At 37.5% G+C, this 22,576-nt stretch overlaps 1 protein-coding gene across 24 annotated transcripts in view; it reads right to left on the bottom strand.

Moving 5' to 3' along the window:
- Window positions 1-22,576, bottom strand: part of NRXN1 (neurexin 1) — a 1,124,404-nt gene that overhangs the window by 57,274 nt on the left and 1,044,554 nt on the right. The window contains exon 21 of one of the 24 annotated variants that reach the window (XM_028103977.1): window positions 3,692-3,716. The exons of the other annotated variants lie outside the window; for them this stretch is intronic. Coding sequence (XP_027959778.1) covers window positions 3,692-3,716 — 25 coding nt within the window. The remainder of the gene's footprint in view (window positions 1-3,691; window positions 3,717-22,576) is intronic. 24 annotated transcript variants of the gene reach the window in all.

Genomic DNA, 22,576 nt, shown 5'->3' with positions numbered 1-22,576 from the left:
TAGAAAATGTTTGAATGCCAAGACTCTTTCCCTCTTCACAAGAATAAGGACTTAGCTAGGAAGGTATCAAACAATTCCCCAAAGAATTCACACACACATGAACATGCATATAATCTCTCATATACACAGACAGCAGTTTTAGAATCCTTTCCTAGGCTAACATTAAAAATATATATATTTCAAAATTCTTTTACCTCGATGCATTTTTAAAAATTAAAATCTTACTATCTTTGAAGTAATCAAAATTTATATTTCAAAAATACCAACTTTCATTAATCCCAGGCATGCATTTTTTCAGAAAGCAGAAGTAATTAGTGTAAGGAAATGTTATTTAAATCTTACCATCGTGAAATATTTCCATTAGTTAATCAGGTTTAATCGTTGACCACTAATACATTTTCTGTTGTACCAAACATACATCTAATTCAGGCATTCCAGCTTTACAAATTCTCCACGAAAGGCCACTCTGCCGCAAAAGCATGCATGGTCAGAATCTAAGCATATTTAGGCAAAATTATCACCAAGTCATTAACAATAATAAAGCAGTCTGGCAAGTATTGAAAGCAGCTTTTATTCATGCTTTTACTTGAACCAATTTACTACATAAATACATATATATACACACACACACAATTCTTGGTTGTTTTCGCCACAAGCATGCTAAAAAACCTCTGAAGCTCACAAAAAGCAGCAAACAAAACTAGAAGCAACCATGCTCAGGGTTTAAGGACATTAAAAAATTAAAGCAACCTTTCTACATTTCAAATAGAGCGTGCATCAATTTGACATGCAATCTCCAAAAAGAAATATTGTAACATAAATCTTAAAATTAGTTTATCCAAAAGAGTTTATTCTTATTTTCATTATTATTGTTCTTAGGCTTCTGGTATCTTAAACCCTGCATGCTGCAGTTCTAAGCTGTGCTGAGCACCGGCTGTGAGAGAAGAAGCTACCTGCGAGTTTTCACAGTGCCATCTCATATCCATGTCTGTCTGGCTACCCTGCGTGCTTAGAGCTTTTTTCTTAATTCTTAATGGAAATCCTAGGAAATTTAGTCCATCCTCTGAAATCAATACTGGTGACAGGAGAGCTCCCTGACTCAGTGGGAGATCAAGATGATAAATTGCCTGCGCATCAGCCTGGCCTATCAGTGCCCTGCACACAGATGGGCGAGAAAAGACACAGAAACGGCTCTATCAGTCACGTGTCACCAAGGAGCCAATGGCTAACGCGCTACTGCAGGAAGAGATGCTGCAGTTCCGTCTGCAGTTGACGAGGCTGTTGGTACACAGCCCAGCCCGCGCCCCGCTCAAAAAGTCTAGGCATCGCTGCTGTTCAGTTTGCTCCCTGGCTGTGACTGCACAGAAGAACGGACATCTCTCTAGGTCCGACCCAAATAAAGACTTGTTTTCATGCACAGGGAATTCTCTCTGTATTACTTTCGAATCCATTGTGATCACAAAACAGAAGGGAAACTTTTTAAACATCTTAACCCTTAACCTTTCCTGTGCGTCCCTCCAGATAATTATGTTTTCACCTAATATTAAATTAGAAGCCTAAACTGTGCAATTAGCATTCAACCCTCCTAACAGAATCGCCGCAAAGCTTTGTAATTGTAATTATAATTTTATTTCCAAGTTAACGAATGACTTTTTACTTTTGAATGCCAAGTTTATAATGAGTATTTTTATGGGATGATTTTGTAAAGACAATTATGCAACAATAAGAAGTACATTATTATGCTTTTCTGCCAATTAGAACTGCTCCTCTTTAAAGACGATTTAAATCCCAATAAATATGCCATTTTATCAATCATTAAAAATAAAAACAAACAAGCACCAAAGGATATAGATCTCATTTCCTAAAGCTTGAAGAACAAATGTATTATATAGTGATGGAAATATGGACTTATTTTTTGTCTTTCCTCTTAAATTTAAAATAATTCTTTGGGAAGCAAAGGCTCCACATCTGGAATACCATATGGAATCATATTCCCCAATACATCTGCTTCCATTGAACAGTGTGTAATAAAAGACATGTTGCATAGTTCTTCAAGGTACTGAGATGACTGTGTCCAGTCTGACGGGTAAGGTTGTAGGTGATGAGACTACCATGTTTTTCAAATGGCAATATGATGGAGATTAAAAAAAGAAGAAGAAGAAGAAGAAGAAGAAGAAGCTCAAAAGAAACAGTGAACTATCCTCAGGAACAACAGAAAAAGTACGAGGGCACTTCTCTTTATCATTTTTCATTGCCCAGTTTTAATTATATCCATGCATTTTCAAAGATTAATTCTAACTCATGTAGAGTGACCCAGCACTACTTAAAATTTTTTTTGAGAATAAGTACTGATAGATGTGCCCTCATCAGTAAATTTTCACTGAGCTGTAGGAGGCTGAAATTCCAAAGCTCATTTCGCCTTGGGAACTATTTTTTAAACACATTCTTGAAACACTGACCCTGCCAAGTTTTCTGCAAATTTCTTTCTGCTCTTATTGACTATCAGGAAATAATAAAGCACTTTTCAAATTTTTAAAATATATATTGCTTTGTGTTTATTCTATTTGGCCTATTATTCAATAATAACAGAATCCTCAACAATCAAACTTTACTTTTTTAAAGGAAAAAATTAAGGCCCAGAACACTTGTCATCAAAAAGAAAGCAATAATAATAAAACATCATCAAACCTATTCATTGCAATACTGTAATAGCCAAAAAGTAGAAACTATTTAGTCATCAATAGTAAACTGATCAGATAAATTATGGTACAGTCTTACCATAGAGATACTCTGCTGCTGTAAAATATAATGTGGCAAATTCAAATGTGCTGATGTGAAAAATATCTCTAAGATGTAATGTTATTTAAACATAAAAGGTGCAATTTTTAAATTGTTTGAAGTCTGCATACACACTAAACACACACACGTTTACAAATGTAAATATGCAGTTGCATATGGAGAGGAAACTTCCAAAAAGACATAAAATATCAGTTAATAGTGGTTAAATCTGGGGAACAAAGCTGGGGTCAAAGGTGGGACTGGGGCATAGTTATGACCTCACTGATATGAGGAATTCTTAATCTCAGGAAACACACTGCGGGTTGCTGGGGTGGTGGGGGGTGGGAGGGATGGGGTGGCTGGGTGATAGACATTGGGGAGGGTGTGTGCTATGGCGAGCGCTGTGAATTGTGCAAGACTGTTGAATCACAGATCTGTACCTCTGAAACAAATAATGCAATATGTGTTAAGAAAAAAAAAAGAAGAAGATAGCAGGAGGGGAAGGATGAAGGGGAGTAAGCCAGAGGGGGAGACGAACCATGAGAGATGATGGACTCTGAAAAACAAACTGAGGGTTCTAGAGGGGAGGGGTGTGGGGGGATGGGTTAGCCTGGTGATGGGTATTAAGGAGGGCATGTTCTGTGTGGAGCACTGGGTGTTGTGCACAAACAATGAATCATGGAACACTATATCAAAAACTAATGATGTAATGTATGGTGATTAACATAACAAAAAAATTTAAAAAATTAAAAAAAATAAAATTAATTCATTAAAATGATGGTTTAATTTAATGACTGCTAGATACTTGAGCAAAAATGTTGAGGGGAAAGAAGGGAGACAGAAGGAAGAAGACCTGCGTTTTTTTCAGGTTAAGAACATAGGCTTGTGTGGGCAAAAAGGAGCTGCCAGAGACAGGTTTGGCAATCTGAGCTGAAGACCTTCACAAACCTTATTCATCTTCTACTTCTTTCATCTCTGAATACCTATAACAATACAAACTTTCAGGTGTTAAGAGCTTTACAATTTGTAGTGACAATTCACCTAATTATCTCTGATTCTTAGAGGTAAGAACTGAGAAGTAAATGATTTGGCTAATTAGCAGAGCTTTGGGCAAATTAACCCCTCCAAGCCTTAGTTTTCTCAGCAGGATGCAATTAGCAAGAAGTGGCAGAGCCAACCATGAATCTTAATTTAGGATATTGTTTACTGTTGCTTGAAAGGCAAGATAATGTGCATGTTTTTTAACCAATAATGGTGTAGGGCTGAAGACAAAACGAAATTCACTTTCTTGTGTTTCCTACTTGGCACAAGCTTATTTTATCCAAGAGACAGAACTTGGCTTATAGATTTTATTGTTCACTCTTTTGTGGCTGTTGTTCAGAGTCCTAAGATTTTAAGAGATATAAATCTCTTAAAAGATTTTTTTTCTAAACGCCTGGGTGGCTCAGTCATTAAGCGTCTGCCTTTGGCTCAGGTCATGATCCCAGGGTCCTGGGATAGAGCCCCACATCGGGCTCCCCGCTCTGTGGGAAGCCTGCTTCTCCCTCTCCCACTCCCCCTGCTTGTGTTCCCTCTCTCGCTGTCTCTCTCTCTGTTAAAAAATAAATAAAAAATCTTTAAAAAGTAAATTAATTAAATCAAAGGCTTATAATTTGCATTATTAAAGGATTTTTGTGTTTTACACAAAGTTATTCTGAATCAGTGGTTTATGGGGGGGGGGCGATTTTGTACCCAAGGGGACATTTGACAATGTTTGGAAATAGTTCTAGTAGTCACACCTGGGGAGGGGCTACTAGCAGCTAGTGGGTATGGCCAAGGACACTGCTAATCATCCTGCAATGCACAGGATAGCCCCTACGACAAAGACCTACCTGGCCTTAAATGTCAATAGTGAGATTGCGAAACATGTACTAAATACTATGCTTTTCTACCTTATTTACAAAGAGGATTAAAAAAAAAAGTACTCTGTACTATGAGATGTATATTGTATAGTGGCAAGGAAGAAAGTTTAGGTGGAGAAGAGTGGAGGCCTGAGGACCAGGCCCTGGATTCCTCCAAAGGTAAGAAGTCTTGGGAAAGAGGAAGAAACAGCAAATGAGGAAGACGAGATAAGAGAAAAATCTCCTAGTGTGGTGATCTGGAAGCCTATGGTAAAAAGCCTAATGGTAGCAAAGACATTAGGTCTTGTTCAAATGCTGCAGACAGGTCAAATAATCCACTTTTCATAGTTTGTTGTCATTGTTGTGTTTTAAAGATTGATTGATTGATGGGGAAGAGAGAGCACGTGCCCAGGAGGAGGGGGAGCGGCAGAGGGAGAAGGAGAAAAGCAGACTCCTCATTGAGTGGGGAGCCCGAGGCAGGGGCTGGATCTCATGACCCTGAGATCACCACCTGAGCCAAAATCAAGAATCTGAGGCTTAACCAACTGAGCCACCCAGGCGCCCCCTTAGTTTTGTCTTTAATTTAAACAAAGGGTTTGAAAAATTAATCTCACCGAAATTAACCATACAAAAGACTTGAGGTCCTCATTCCTCCTCATGTTTGGATTTTTACAGATGTGGCCAGAAGAGGTAGTATTTACAGGGGCCACAAGAAGGCTATTTGGAGAATCTGTGAAGGGGAGGAGGCTTTCATGACTCTCAAATTATACTTCTTAGGCTATTTACAGTTGTAGTTGCTTTATAGTCCACAAAGCTGTACCTGTAAACAAGCAAGTGAACAAATGCTATTTCAGGCCATCTCGTATCACTGTGCGCCAAGGAGGCAGAGAGCCACTGCGTGCCCCTAGAAACAACGTCTGCAGCCCTTCTCTCCAAGCCCCCGGCCAGTCTTTCCATCCATAGACAAGGTTTCTGGGAACAGAGTTCTCAGGACAGCTTCAGGTACTTTCCCTCTGTGACTCCTGTCAGGCCAATTTCTACACTTGGTCAAGCCTGTGGCATCCAGGGTCAGTGCAACATTGCTGAGACCCACGGCCACCTGGATTACTAGGACACTGGAGCAGTTTTAGGTCAATTTAATGCTCTTTTTGATAAGCAAATATTGCAGGAAAGCAGTAAAGAAGAGAAGGGAGAGAGAGAGAGGGAGGAAGATAGGAAGGGAGGGAGGGAGAGGGAGGAAGAAATAAAGAAGGGGAGAGAGGGGGAGAGAGAGGGAGAGAGGCAAAGACAGAGAGGGGGAGGCAGAGATAGAGACGGAGAAAGGAAAGAGATCAATAAAAAGAGCCGCAGATCTACAGATATAATTACATACTGTGTGGTGTGAATGAACATTGCATGTCATAATTCTCTTTAGATAGATCTTTACAACTCCAAGAGGTTTTATAGTTTGCATAGTCCAACTCCTTCATTTTACAGATGAAGGATTTTGATGCAGAGAGGTTAAATAACTTGGCTTGAGTTAAGTTACAGTGGAATTCTTCCCAATCTAGTCAATGGGAGAACATGATACTGGCAAGTTTCAAGACGCTTTCAAAAATCACCATAATCATCAACCAGAGTAACACTTAGAGGAAGGGGAAAAATGACGTCAAGTAAGAGACAAAGGATGACTTCAAAGACTCCTCCTTGCCCCAGTGATGCTGGATTAAGGCATTGAAAGCCTTGGTTATCCAGGCAAGAGTATGATCCTCCAATGAGCATTTATAGGATATGAAACACAAAAGGAGAAGTTTTGAGTCTCCACCTTCAGAAGAATATATGCGTCTTCTGAAGACTTTTTTTAATGCAAATTCTCTTGTCTGTATTTGCACCATAGTCATGATGAATGAGAAGTAGGATGCCTGGATGACTTTTAAAAGACATATGTCAGGAAGTAAGCTCTAGTTGTGAGAGAATATACGTGGGGAGATATTCTGGATCATTTACATTTTTTAAGAAAAGGGGAAAAATAGAAATGGTAGAAAATCATACTAGATTGTCTTGGTTTAAAATTTTTATTGTTTTTGCTTTTTCTCCCTATAATGATAGTCCTAGTTTGATGCCATGGAGAACCACTAAACTTCTGTTAACTATTAATTTAATATTTGCAAGTAAAGATCAAAGGTAGGATGTGAATTAATGTCTAAATAAATAAAATTTCATATATTCTAAATCTTATTTTTTTCTGCTACTCTAGTGTTATGGATTTTGTTTTTTTACATTGATTATTTCTCTAGGTACATATGCTTTCTAAAAAGTAAAACCACACACAAAAAACTATGTCCCATATGATATTTTTGATAACACTCTACTCTAAAATTTATTATATTAATGTTAAAAATAAAAGAAATTGAGGGGTGCCTGGGTGGCTCAGTGGGATAAGCATCTGACTTGGGCTTAGGTCATGATCTCAGGGTCCTGGGATCTAGCTGCATCTGGCTTCCTGCTCAGCAGGGAGTCTGCCTCTTCTTCTCCCTCTGCCCCACACCGCACTCTTGCACACCACACACACACACTCTCTCTCTCAGATAGATAGATAGATAGATAGATAGATAAATAAATAAATAAATAAAATCTTTAAAAAATAAGAAAAATAAAAGAAATTGAGGCTCAGAGGGATTAAATAACATCTATACCAATGAAGCTAGCAAGTGAAAGTCTACTGACTACACAACAAATGTTCTTTCCAAATCAGAACTACTCCTGGTGCTCCACAGTTCTTCTGTAGGTTTAGCATGCATAAGAACCAAGAAAGAAACTTGTTAAATATCCAGATTTCTGGGTCCCTCCCTGGAGAATGATTCTGCCTCTGACTTAGATGGATCCTGAAATCTGCACTGTAAATAAGCATCCTTCCTCCATAATTCAAGAAACTCAGGATCATCTTAGAGTTTCAAATTCAGAATTCTTTTTCAAGAAAAGCCAGGTCAACAGGATTTCTAATGAATGGAAAGAGGAAGTTTTCTTTTTTTTTAAAGCATAAAATAAAAAGTGTTGGAATAGTGTTTACCAAGAGAGAAACTAGAACAGAGAGCAGCACCATAGCAGCAAATAAAAAATACAGGTGCTTTAGAGACATCCATTAAGAGACAGTTTTCCAAATTGGACCTTACAGTGTAAAAGAATATTTTAGTTGAAAATATTTTTCAGCAAGAAAGACTGATGTGCATAGAAGAAATATGCAATTAGTAACAGTTTGAAGAATAGAATGACTCTTTTATGGCCACGGATAGATATGGCACTTGACTGCAGCAATTAGAAACCATGAATATGCAGATATCCAGGCAGGCCACTTTCACATATCCTAAAATTCACTTGTACCGAGGGGGTTTTCTTAGGATGGTTCTCTAGACCTCTAGAGATAGGTAAGTTTTCTTTTATGAGATCAGAATCCGCCAGAAATCACATCAAAGCTTCCCCAATTGTTTAAGACAGTAAATCCACCCAGAAAGAAATCCCCATTTCATGTACAACAGTGATTCATGAAGATGAAGTGAGTGCACACCGTACAGAATTCTCTTCATTGCTTTTCTCCCAGTGGGCTTCTAGGTTGGCCAGTTTGAGGTCAAAGAGTAACAATGCTAAAGTATGCTCTTTTCAGACTAATCTCTTCAGGACTTATACTGCTACTCCCTAACTCGTTTTTAAAATTTTCTGAAACTGGGGCACCTGGGCGGCTCAGTCGTTAAGCGTCTGCCTTTGGCTCAGGTCATGATCCCATGGTCCTGGAATCGAGCCCCGCATTGGGCTCCCTGCTCAGCGGGAAGCCTGCTTCTCCCTCTCCCACTCTCCCTGCTTGTGTTCCCTCTCTTGCTGTGTTTCTCTCTGTCAAATAAATAAATAAAATCTTTAAAAAAAATAAAATTTTCTGAAATTTTTGGTGTACATTTCTTAAAATTTTTGACGGAAGGATGACTATTCCCTTTGATCCAAACTCAAGAGCTGAAGAACAAAGTTAATAAGGAATGGATTCTTTCAGGATATATTTTTTAAAAGATTTATTTATTTGAGAGAGAGAAAGAGAGAGAGAGAGTGCACGTGCACATGAGCGGGAGTGGGGAGGGAGATGGGGGGGAAGAGAGAGAGGGACAGAGAGAATCCTCAAGCAGACTCCCTGCTGAGGATGGAGCCTGATGCGATGTGGGGTTTGATCTCACAACCCTGAGATCATGACCCGAGCCCAAAATCACGACTCAGACACTCAGTCGACTGATCCACCCAGGTGCCCCTGATTCTTTCAGGATACTGTGCGTAGAAAAATGCCTTTTACCAAACAGACATTTCTGACCAAATATTTTTGGTGCCTATTGACGAAAAGTGTTAAGCAAAAAAGCCATAGTCCGTGGTCAAGTCTATTAAGAGGCAGGAAATAAAGAAAGAAGGAAGGAAGAAAAGTAAAGGAGGAAGGAAGAAGGGAACAAAAAGGACTAGAGAAAAAAAAGATCACAAACCTTTATAGGTAGTTGAGGTGCATTAATAGACTGTGGGAAACTTTTGCTTTTTAGTGAACACGGTTTCCCAGACATTATCAAATGTAAGTCTCCTTTTTCCCTGCTCCTCCTCCCCTTGATAATGGATCACACAATGGTATCTTAAGCAGTAAGAGTGACTTTGAAGAGATACCTATACAGAAGCTTGCACATGACTCCATAATCCTATGCAGGTGCAGAAGAACATGGACAAAGAGAACCCACGTTTAATTATCAAGAGTGAACGTTTTCCATTAACAAAATTGTGAAGCCTAAGCTGGAAACAAAGTTCTTCTTGGGTTGAACATAACATTTTAAGAAAATCAGTGAACAGAGAAATTCTCAACTGGTCACTCATATAAATATAACGTGATATGAGAAAATTCCGGCAGGCAAATGCAATTACTTCATGTAGACTCAATATTTCATAACAGTGGTTTCCAAATTTAAGATGCCTAAGAATTGGAGTGCTTGTTAAAAATGCTAATTTTCTGGACCCACCCTGATCTAGTTAATTATAATTTAATTTCTTGAAAGTGGTAGAGTTCATTATTTCAGCAAAGGCATGAGAGTATAAAAGTGCTTCCTTTAAAATTTTTAAAGATTATTATATAAATGATAAGCTCCTTTATCTTTTCCACTGGAGGACCTAGCAACGCTTTTAGTACATGTGAAATGGTCAATAAACATTAGTTGAATTAGTAAATGGTAGGACCACAACAAAGTCGATTGGCGATAATCTATAAAAAAAAAATGCATTCACAATCCCTTGACCACCTTCACAAAACTTTTGTTGTTAATACTGTTGTTATTGTTGTGATTTCATTTCACATTTTTTCCATTTATCTGTATATACACATAATTTTAAATAGTTGTAATAATATACACTTTATTGTTGTGTAATTTATATGATGGCATATACGTTTTCCACTTTGACTTAGAATATCATTGTTATCATTTTAATAAGAGTCAAAATGGTATATTATAATTTACATGACTATTTTGTATTTTTTTTAGGTAATGGATACATCTCAATTTTATATTTTTCTATTGTAAACAGAGAAATTGTACAAGTTGTAAAAAGAGAAGTGTTATTTACTTCTCTTCCTGTGTATTTTTTTCATAAGATAAATTCCCATAGGTCGGATTACTGGTCTAAAGACGTAAGTGTTTTTATAGATCTTGAAACAATCTGCCAAAGTACTTTTCAAAAGACTTGTTCTAATTTTCACATTGTCTCCAGCATGCTATGTTCTATTACATCTTCACTGGTGCGAACATGTTGTTTTTTCTATCTAGAGATGCCCTTTTCCCATTTAAAAAAAAAATTCTGATAAACTCCTACACATTGTCTTGCTCAAATGCTACTCCTTCCTGTAGTCTTCCCAAAGCCCCTAGGCAGAGTTAGTCATTATTCCCACTGTGTTCCCATAGTACTTTGTAATAATATCAATTTTAGCACTTATCTAATAGTTTTGTTTGTTGTAGTTGGCATATTTCTTTTTCTGCTTCTTAGATGATTAGTAACTCCAGGGTTGAGCCTCTGTCTACTTCATCTTTGGAACCTTAGCCTCCAGCAGAAGCCTGGGCATACATTACACATTCAGTAAATGCTTATCACGCGAACGAATGAATGAATGAATGAATGGGTGAATGTGATGCCCAAGCCCAAGCCTCTTCCTGTGTCTCTGTGCAGAAAGGCCTTATTTCACCAGCTCTATTACGGGCCTACCCAGTCCTAAGAGCATTTGTATTATTGTAATTTTGTGTGTACATATATATACACATATATATAGTTATCTATTTTTTATCTATCTATATATGATATTTATCTATTTTTTTATATTTATCTATTGTATAGGTCTGTATTTTTATATTTTACTGATCCACTTTTGGGGCCTTGTTGGCGTGATTCTGTCACATGCTGTGAATCAACTCTTTGAATACTTAGGTAATGACTTTTGGGTACACCAGAGTCAGAAAATGTTTCTTTGTAGTTCAAAATGAAGCACCTTTTATGGATGAAATGTTAGGACTAGAGAACAGGATTAGAAACCACCTGTAGAGACTGTGGCATGCATATGACCCCATTGCAGAGGGAATACAAATTTAAAAACAGCCCCCAATAATGAATTACTTAATAACATATAATCAATAATTATATATCACCTTATGAATTTCATATTTCAATATATACACTCTCATTTTATCCTTAACCAAAACCTGGTAAGAAATACACACAAAGCAAGTATATCATAATTAAAGTTTGAAAGATAAGAAATCTAAAGCATAGAGATGTGACTAGCAAGTGAAAAAACCAGGGCCAGTATTCACATATTATGAGTCACATTTTAGCCCTCATTCTAATAAAGTCATTAGATCTTGCTGAATTTGTTACTTAGCCAAATTGAGAAAATGAACTTTTAAGTAGTATAAACTAGACTGGTGATTTTAAAACAAACTAACAACTTTGCTGGCAACAGAAACATTTTTTTCTAGAGGGATGCTTATGAATAATTCATTAGAAAAATAAATAATATCAGAAGACTCTTATTAAAATCAGTGGCAGATGGGGGGATGCTGCTTTCCATTCTACCTGGTAGTTTCTAGAACTTATGACCAGGAAAGCAAAATAGTAGACCATTTACTCACTGTCATTCAATCATTCAACTAATACATACTACAGCCTAACCAGGTTAAAAAAAATGTGTGTGGGGGGGGAGAGTCCATCACTAAGAGGGCGCGCGTGCGCGCGCGCGCACACACACACACACACATACACACACCTTACTACAGTATCTTATAAGTGCCACAGAAATTATATTCCATAGAAAACATCCTGAAAGTTCAGAGACAAAGGATGACTCCTAGGTCCATACGTTATACTGAGTTCCACATGTGTACCTAAGAAACAAAGTGAGGGGATATGGACTTTCTTTCTTATTTCGTGATTTTATATAAACCATTTAATCTGCCTATGCTGGAGTGTCCTTATCTATGAATTAAGGGGCTGAATCACTTTTGCCAGTCAAATGCTTGTAATATGTGACCACAGGGAAGAGAGTATCTTCATGGTAAAAGCATGGGCATTGAAATCAGACAGATCTGGTTTCATGATCTAACTCTGGGACGTAGATCAATTAGTTAGTTGTAGTTTTGTGTGTACATATCTATACACATATATATAGTTATCTATTTGTAGTAACCTTTATAGGTTACTATAGTAACTGTTACTGTAGTAACTATCTATCTGTAGTAACCTTTCTAAGGCCCAGCTTCTTCATCCATAAAATGAGAAAAATGGCAATACATAGCTTTTGAAATTTCCCATAAGGTATAAATGAGATAATACAGAGCACTTAGAAAAACTGGTACATATTCAATGGTCGATAAATAGTAGCAATCATCATTAACTATTAACATGAAGAAACTGCTGCTAGGCAATGCATAAACTATTTCAATTCTATGATTCTACATAATTTATTTTTGACATGGCTCATTCAAGTATGGAAATAATTGGTGTTCTATATATTCAATAAAGGCCAAAAGCTTTAGCAAGGTAAATATTGTTTTTAGAATTTTTCAAATTACGTGCAGTTTCATACAAAGCCTGGGAAAGATGCTACATTTTATTTCACTGTGTACTATATTTTGCCCATTCTGGAAAACGCTAGGCTTTATTTCAGTCGTCAATTGTATGTGGACTCCAGTTCAATCAATCAAAACCAATGAAATCATTAGCGTGTACTGCATTTCATCATTTCCATAAATGCTGCTAACTGCTTTAAAGATCCTCAACTTCATTTCCACTCTGACAAGCATGACAAATGGAGTTCACAGGTGTGACACATGCCCAGGCACATTCTCAGCAGGCGGGCTACAGCCTTATACTTTCTAAATCACTGAAAAAGGCATACTGGAATGCAAGCGAGTGTGAAGCTACCTCAGACAATCTTGAATCTACTCTGCCTATTATTTAAAACAACAACAAAAATATTCACTCACCCTAGAAGTTAAACCATTATTATTAATAAATGACTTAAAACATACTTTACATCTGACTGGCACATGTCAATTTTTACTCTTAAAAATCATTAAAATCATTAAAAACTCCAAAAAAATCTTCTGTTTATATAGATTATAACTATGAATATTTACTCTAAAAATGTTAAATATTAACTCATTTAAAAATAACAAAAATAAATCCATTACATATTAATAAAAATAACATACATTTAAAAAATAACTTTTGGGGTGCCTGGGTGGCACCATTGGTTAAATGTCCAGCTCTTAGTCTCAGCTCAGGTCATGATCTTAGAGCCATGAGATCAAGCCCCAAGTCGGGCTCCACACTCAGTGAGGAGTTTGCTTAAGACTCTCCCTCTCCCACAACCCTCCTACACTGTTGGTGGGAATGCAAGCTGGTGCAACCCCTCTGGAAAACAGTATGGAGGTTCCTCAAACAGTTGAAAATAGAGCTACCATACGATCCAGCAATTGCACTACTGGGTATTTACCACAAAGATACAAATGTAGGGATCCGAAGGGGTACGTGCACCCCAATGTTTATAGCAGCAATGTCCACAATAGCCAAACTGTGGAAAGAGCCAAGATGTCCATCGACAGATGAATGGATAAAGAAGATGTGGTATATATACACAATGGACTATTATGCAGCCATCAAAAGGAATGAGATCTTGCCATTTGCAATGACATGGATGGAACTGGAGGGTGTTATGCTGAGTGAAATAAGTCAATCAGAGAAAGACATGTATCATATGACCTCACTGATATGAGGAATTCTTAATCTCAGGAAACAAACTGAGGGTTGCTGGAGTGGTGGGGGTGTGGCAGGGATGGGATGGCTGGGTGATAGACATTGGGGAGGGTATGTGCTATGGTGAGCGCTGTGAATTGTACAAGACTGTTGAATCACAGATCTGTACCTCTGAAACAAATAATGCAATATATGTTAAGAAAAAAAAAAAAAAAGAAGAAGAAGATAGCAGGAGGGGAAGAATGAAGGAGAGTAAACCGGAGGGGGAGACGAACCATGAGAGATGATGGACTCTGAAAAACAAACTGAGGGTTCTAGAAGGCAGGGGGGTGGGAGATGGGTTAGCCTGGTGATGGGTATTAAAGAGGGCATGTTCTGCATGGAGCACTGGGTGTTAGGCACAAACAATGAATCATGGAACACTACATCAAAAACTAATGATGTAATGTATGGTGATTAACATAACAATAAAAAATTTAAAAACTAATGATGCAATGTATGGTGATTAACATAACAATAAAAAATAATTTTTAGAAGAAGCCTAAAAAAAAAAGACTCTCCCTCTCCCTCTGCCCCTCCCCCTGCTCTCTCTCACTCTCAAATAAATAAATCTTTAAAAAAAATAAAAAATAACTATTTAAAAAAATTTTGAAGAGCAAAGCATTGTTTCACAGTTTTGCAAATCCTTTAAATATGGCTTAATAGAAGATAGTTGGGAGCAAATACCTTTCTACATTCAATCAGTTGCAAAATCACATGTCATTTAATCTCTGAAAAACTCCACTGTATTCTTGGGAGAAAATGAGAATGAAAACGGCAAATAAAATCTTAGTATTATGAAAGTCATCCTGACTTCACTGAAAAGGTCTTACAGAGAGATGCCCCCACATCCTGCAACAAAATTCCCTGGACTATATTTTGAGAATCAATGCTCTAAAGTTTTTATAACATTTACAGACTACATTATTACTTTTTAGTATTTAATTTACATCTATGTGCTGTTCTTGTTTCCCTGCTTAAAAGCCTCTTGATGGAGAAGACAACATCTCAGATATCATTTACAGCATGTGGTAGGCCTGCATGGAACCACAGTAGAGCATCAACATGTAAAATGTGATTAATTGATTGACTGATGAAACTCATGATGTCTATGGTCTCTTTAATGACCTTAAAATATGTCCTCTAGTAGCATTTGTACAGTTTGTCAAATTATGAGCCCATTATGTCAACATTCAACTTAAATAGAAGCTAATTTTATCTGAATTTATTCCAGATGCAACAAAGTTGTTTTCCTAGGCAGCACCTGTGACTTTTAGAAGAGAAATATGATATAAGAAGCTAGAATTCTAGGGAAATTATTATTACACTTTTTTTCCCTGTAAAAATTGCCCTGACACATCAGGCAGACAATATTTCAGGGTTTAATCAATTTGTATATTTAGTGTAGTTTCACGATTATAGAACTGAAAGCTAATAGCATGGAAAGAAACGTCAGTTTGTTGATTAAAAGCTAGAGTTTCACACCTCTATGAATGAAAAGAAAAAAAAACAACAAATATCATTATTATTTTTATTTGTTTGTCTTCAAAATCAAATCCTTTGAGAGACACCCACATAGTAACTCAGAAATGAAACAGTTATACGTTTATCCCTGCTGAACTGTTGCAGAGTGGGATGGTTGGAAAATATATATTAAAGAATGAAACAGTCTTCTTAAATTAAAGGCTTTATTACATAATAAATAATTTCTTTGATTCTTACAAAATCATTCTATTATCTCCAAATCTAGGGAAACCCACGGAGAGAGACCGAGTGTCTGCCACTGCTTTGGTAATCAGATAACTGTTTTGACTGTTCTATAATAAAAGCAGCACATTCTATTAAAAAAAATACTTTGCAGGACGCCTGGGTGGCTCAGTTGGTTAAGCGGCTGCCTTCGGCCCAGGTCATGATCCCAGGGTACTGGGATCGAGTCCCGCGTCCAGCTCCTTGCTCAGCGGGGAGCCTGCTTCCCCCTCTCTCTCCTTCTGCTTGTGCTCTCTGTCAAATAAATAAAATCTTGAAAAAAAATACGTTGCCCTCCTAAAACCTGGATGGATAAACAAAATAGCTGTTGGATTAGGAAATAAAAAGAGGATTCACCCTTCTGAGTTGACTTTTCCTTTGTCATAAGTCATAGGACAGGAAATATGCTAGTTGTCTTTTGCTTTCAGAGGAGTTCTGCATTATCTAAACTCATGGCTGAATGGCAAAGCATGAGGCCTCAAGGTTTAGTGGTTCCTAAACTCATTTTGTTCTTGACCCATCCACACTGGTAGAGAAAGAACTCCAAAGCCTGCCTATCCTACCTATTCAACACTTACAATGTATTGATGTCCATTATACAATTGAATCTGGGAAGCAAGGAATAGGGGGACATTTATGGATGATTAATGTTTGAACCTTAAAACATAAATGTCTGAAATTCTAACAATTGAAAAATGTTAGTTGATGTAATTATGTGTCATTACAACAGTTAACAACAACAACAACAAAAACCCAATTAAACTATATTGCAAATGCTGAAACTAAACTTACAACAGACTAATTTAAAAAGCAAAACTATCATCAAATGAAAACTACCCAAAAGAAGTCAGGTAGGAATTCCTACTACCTGTTCATATGCATGTTCAGTGGACACTCTGAAACACTGTCCAGCAGAATATGGCACCCAGACTCTAGATTACTCAGTTTGAATTTGATTAGCTGTAATTGTATGCTAGCCTGAGTTTATGAATGCTAAGATTATTTAAGTCTTCATAAACTGGTAGGTAGCTCTTAATTGTATTGTGAAAGTCCAATTTCAATGGGTTGTGTGCCATTGGCTTATAAAAAGCAAATAAAGTGGGGCACCTGGATGGCTCAGTCAGTTAAGCATCTGCCTTCAGCTCAGGTCAGGATCCTGAGGTCCTGGGATTGAGCCCCGTATCGGCTCCCTGTTCAGTGGGGAGTCTGCTTCTCTCTCTCTCTCTCTCTCTTCCCTCGGCTCCTCCCCCTACTCATGTTCTCTTTCTTGCTCTCTCAAATAAATAAATAAAAAATAAAAGAAAAAGCAAATAAAGCCTTGCATTTGTGGTTCAGGTTGCAATCCATTACATAGAACCTTGGGGCCAAGGATCTGTACATGCAAATCACTTTATTTTATTAAACCTCTGTATAAAAAAGACCAAATAAGTCATTCAACAAATATGTGTTGGGTCCACGAATTGGCAAACCTACGTAAGACTGGATACAGTAGTGAATAAGACAATAAGACCCTTGCTCCAAAGGAGTTCATCTTCTAGTTAGAAAACATCAGAAAACCAAGAGCCAACCAACAAACCACTGTCAACGCCCTCTAGCCAGAGAACACTAGGAACATAACGTTAATTAAACAAGTTGGGTTTATTAATTGTTGGAGCAAGGGATAGCACACCCCAAGGACAACCATGGAGCGTTTTAGTAAGGTGGTATTGGGAAAGATTTATTAAAGAGTTTGGGCTTCGTTAGGTGATCTGGGGAAGAGTTTAAGAAAGCAGGACTTTATTCTGGATAGGAGGCTGTCAGGAAATGGAGGAAATTCTACAACTGATTGGGCATCTCTATAAATCTTATCTATAACAAGAGCAGATGAAAGTGAGGATAAAGCTATGATTGGTAGATAAGTAATAGTTACTCATTTTGCCAAGAGATGGTTTGACATTTTGTGGGTTTTACAGTGACCTTGGTTTTATCATCTTTTTAAAACAAAATAATGATGCGACTTTGTTTTGCTTCAGTAGCTCATGGTCTCAGAGTGACTTTGTCTCATGTTGGTGTTCTCTGAGATTGTTTCTCTCCAACAGGCAAATAACAGTCTACCTGTGAGCGCCAGGCCAGTTTCTAATGACGCTGACACCTCACTGTATGGGTTAGACCAGCGCCCAGATATCAGGAGTAGCTCTTCTCTCCCAGCCGTCCAACTGACCAAGCAATACATAAACAAACAGATTTAAAAAAAAAAATCAAGGGTGATAGAACAGGGTAAAAGGGAGGACCCTTTATATTGGGCATTCATGGAAAGCTTCTTGGAATGGAACAATCAGAAGAGGCTAAAATATGACTACCTGGGGAGAGAGGGTTCATGTTCCAGAGAACAACTATGCCAAGGCTGTAAGGTTGGAAAGAGTTTGTAGCATCTGAGGGACAAAAGAAAGACAGTGCGATCCAAGTACGGTCAGTGAGAAAGTAAGAAGGCAGGGGAGAGAGCCAGATGGGAGAGGTAGGGAATTGAGAGACCTTATTCTGACTGTAATGGGAAATCAATGGAGGTATTAAGAGCAGAATAATGATATAATTTTATTTGCATATTTAAAAGAGCAATTGTAGGGTCAATGGAAAATGTGTCCTGGGGTTGCAGAGTAGATGAGAAGTTGAGGTGCAAATTAAAAGATTTTGCAGTGTAGACCAGAGGTGACAGTGGCTTGTCGTAAGGTGGTGGCGGTGGAGATGTGCAGACGGGACTGCTTTGAAGTCAGTGTTATGGGGCTTACTGATGGGTTAATTTGAGAGGTGAGGAGTGGGAAGGCATGAACGAAGGACAATTTTACTCTTTATTGGGTTCTTGATGTCAGTGACAATCTTATTCATCATATCATTCTTAAATCCTGATTCACAGAGGGCAGTGGATGTTGAATGAAAGAATCTATGTTGTGGCAAATGCTGGCACAAGTAGCAAGCTTCAAAACTGTCCACATTTATTAACTTATATTTGAGGTTTGGTTCCTAATTCTCTATATTGATTTGTAGGTAATTTGGTGGTAACAAAGTGCAAAATAACACAGGTCTAGACAGAACAACTCAATCAAGGTAATACTGTCATAAATAAGTACTAAGTATATGTCTTCTACCTATTTAGTAAATACATGCAGAAAATAGATAGATTTGGAGACATTTTTAAAAAAATAAACAGAAACATAATAGGTAATTACTTATCATTGCAGACAACAATCTCACCGAATCTGAATGTTGTCCCTGAACACCTTTGTTAGGGTGTCTAACCTTGCCTTCTTAACTCACATGAATGGTCCATTTGCTTGTCTCGAAGTGGTCTTAGAAAAACTAGCTGTGATGGTATTTGCTGCCTCAGGTCAAACTTTGAAACCCACACACACATCAGATGGCATTATCTAATTTTCTGCCTTGTAGTCCAAGAGAATTATCTTAAGAACAATGCAGCTGGATAATTAAGCATGGGAAATAATCCACTGCTTCTCCAGAATCACACTGGGCTCCTTCCCTTTCTCTTCTAAGGGGAGTCCCTCAGGAAGCAGTAATGAAGGAGAGTATGGGGACACTCTTCATGAATGCCTCTGGAGGCTCAGAGCTGGAACCCAGACATTCTTTTCAGTGTGATGATGACTCCAGCAGAGAAGCCTGGGCCTTTTCTGGCATGCTTTCTTATTGTGGGACCCAACAATTCAAAATATTACTATGTGAAGGCAGAATCAGGTATGGAGTATAAACAGGAGGTTTCTTTGTCTATTGACATGTTTGGAGCGAGAGGATCTATAAAAAGACAAAAGAGTCTATTGAAGAGGTGTCGTTTAAGAATGTCCTTGTAAGGCACTAGAGGAGTAACTTCAATCCCCAGACAACACCACGCCTAGTACAACACCAGATTAGCCAAAATTATTTACTGCATTCAACCCACTTAGAGTCTTGAAGGTTAGAGTATACTTAAACTACACAGGTGAGAGCTGTTGGGAAAAACACGAATATCACGACCTAGTTATGGGTACCTCAAGTCATACAAATCATCCCAGCTAAGGGAACTACTTCAAGGAAACAAAGATAGAATGCGGTCATCCCCGCGACCAGAGGCATCCCTCACAACCATTATATCATGACTCCTTCAGCCCGTCATGCTCATTCACAACAATTATTTGACGATATGAGCAAACCACAAACTACTCTATTTTATGTAAGGCAAAAGGTGAGAGTGAATTTCTAGAAGTTAATAAACAGGTTAGCAGTTTTCTTTCACTCTGCTCAGAGCACCATGGAAAAAATCGCTGAAGTGTAAAAAAACAGGATTCTGTCACACTGCTGTCTCACATCCAAAGCTGCGGGAGAATGAAATATCGACATATTTATGTGTAGTTCTCATAATTTCACCCAACTCAAAAGAATGACTGAAACGCTCTTGCGTAACATGAAAACACCTGGGGAAGGGAGAGAAAATGATCATTCTTTCCAATCTCCTCCACACCTTTCTTATAGCTAAGGATACACATTTCTTGCCGTGATTGAAGAGGGTGGTAACATCTGTCAAATCTGTAAAATCAAGACATGAAACTCATTTTTAAGGTCTCAGTAGAGGAGGAAAATGAGAGAAAGGTAACTTGTAATTTCTGCCAATTAGATATGCAGGAATAACTAAGTGAAATGAATGTTTAAAAAAAAAAAACCCTTACTTGACTTTTTAAAAATTGAATTTCTGCATTTTAGTAACATTGTCATCTATAATTATAGGAGTGTTGAAATTTTATTTCCCCTTTTCTGAGTCCTAAGTTGGTCTTCTGAGAGAAAATAAAACCTTAAATGTAATCATATATCAAAAAAGTGGTAAAGCCTAGTACTTTTCATATTATTTTCACAATCAATATACTGGAAAGAAAAGAAAGGATATAACCTGTATTTCATATATGGACAGCAACATGCTGTAGAGTTTAAAATAAAAAGAGCCTGAGTGCATGTCCCTTGGGTCTCATGCCTCTGTCAAAATGACAGGATGATTTCTAGAAATTAATTAATCCTTTCAAAAAATATTTACTGAGCACCCATAGTGGGCAATGATCTATACAGGGAGCTGGGAGTGAGGTAGGGGTAAGTATGATGTACAACTATAAATGAGATGTGGAATATGCCCTTGAGGACCTCATGGTCTAGAAGGGGAAAAGACATATTGTTTTCTACCTTGCACTAAAACTATTTGTGTTTGAGCCATGAAAAGCAGATATAAATATTATGAAATTTTAGAGAAGGGAGAAATCACTTCCTACAAGGAAGAATCAGGGTAGAATTCTAGAAATAGATATAACTTACGTTTCCTAGAAAAAATGGGAAATATTTGGACATGTACAGAAGGTAGAAGTATATTTTCCTTGAAAAGCAAAACATGAGCAAAGACATGAAGAAACCATGGTGGACCAATAGATGGTTCTGTTCACCCGAACTGAGGAGAAGACAGTAACTAGAAGGACAAATTGGGGATTTACAGTATGTGGTAAACTAAATAATGGTCACTTAAAGATGTATACATCTTAATCCCTGGAATTTGTAAAGATGTTACCTACGTGGCAAAACAGACTTTGCCATGTAATTAAACTGATGATCTTGAGCTGGGGAGATTATTCTGGATTATCCAAGCAGGCTCAATGTAATCACAAGGGTCATTAAATGAAAGAGGAAGTCAGAGTCAGAGGAGATATGATAAGGGAAGCATAGGTCGGAGTGATAGTAAAAGGGGCCAGTGGCCATGAGCCAAGGAATGCAGGTAACTTCTAGAAACTGCAAAAGGCAAGGTAACGGGTTCTTCCCTAGAGCATCCAGAAGGAAATGCAGCCTTGACAACCCACTTTAGACTTCTGACCTCTAAAACTGTAAGATAATTCACCTGTGTTGTTTTAAGCTACTATATTTACAGTAATTTGTTACAGCAGCAATAGGTAACTAATATAGAATATACTATGTTACAGCATCAATAATGGTTTGTCCAGCCCTTCTTGGTGGTCCCATAACGTTTACTCTTCTTTGATTTTAACACTTACGTTGCATTTTTATTTTTTAAACTATATTTACATGTCTGTCTCCCCTGAGTTACCAAGAGAACAAAAGTATTATTAACAAAATATAGAAAACTCGCAAAGAGAAAAATATTTGAGAGCAAGATGCTGAATCCTTTTGTGAACATAGTACATTTGAAATGTCGGTGGGTCAATATAGTGGGTGGACGGTTAGAAATAAAAATTCATGCCTCCTACTAAGAGATAAAGGTGCATAACTCTCAGAAGCAATTACTAAAATTTACTGTTATAACTCATAAAATAAATCACTGAAGTGTGGCTATTGACCACTGGGAAAATTTAAGTGATGTGTATTCATACGAAGGGAATTGTTTAGTCAGGATATTTTGACATAGGCTGTTGGAAGAAGTGATTTTATAGTATTATTAGCTAAAATGTCATCATTCTAACTAGTTTGTGATTATCCATAACCAAAGTATAAGGCACCCTACCACAGATAAATTCAGGGATGGAGATAAAGACCTTCTAAAGAAAGCTACCTCACTCATAAGTTCCTTGGTTTCTGAAATATCTTTAACAGGACATTAATCATTCAACTATACAAATATTTCTGAGTACCTACTAGTACAAGGCAGGGCGGTTCTTTTATCTTTCACCAAACAAAGAGTTTGGGAAGCTTACTCTCTCTTTTCAGTATAAACCTGTATACTTCCTCAAAGCACCATAAAATTAGAGAGAATCCCCCTAAATTACTTCTTTCCCAAGAGTATATAAGGTTTAGGTCTCCCAAAATTGTAGATGGGCTATCATTATCTCACAGGCTGTTCC

This window comes from Eumetopias jubatus, unplaced genomic scaffold (assembly GCF_037043125.1).
Source record: "Eumetopias jubatus isolate StellerSeaLion01/CBP00866 unplaced genomic scaffold, mEumJub1_p1.0 scaffold_9, whole genome shotgun sequence".
NCBI classification, from domain to species: domain Eukaryota; kingdom Metazoa; phylum Chordata; class Mammalia; order Carnivora; family Otariidae; genus Eumetopias; species Eumetopias jubatus.
This window is presented reverse-complemented; position numbering and strand designations above follow the sequence as displayed.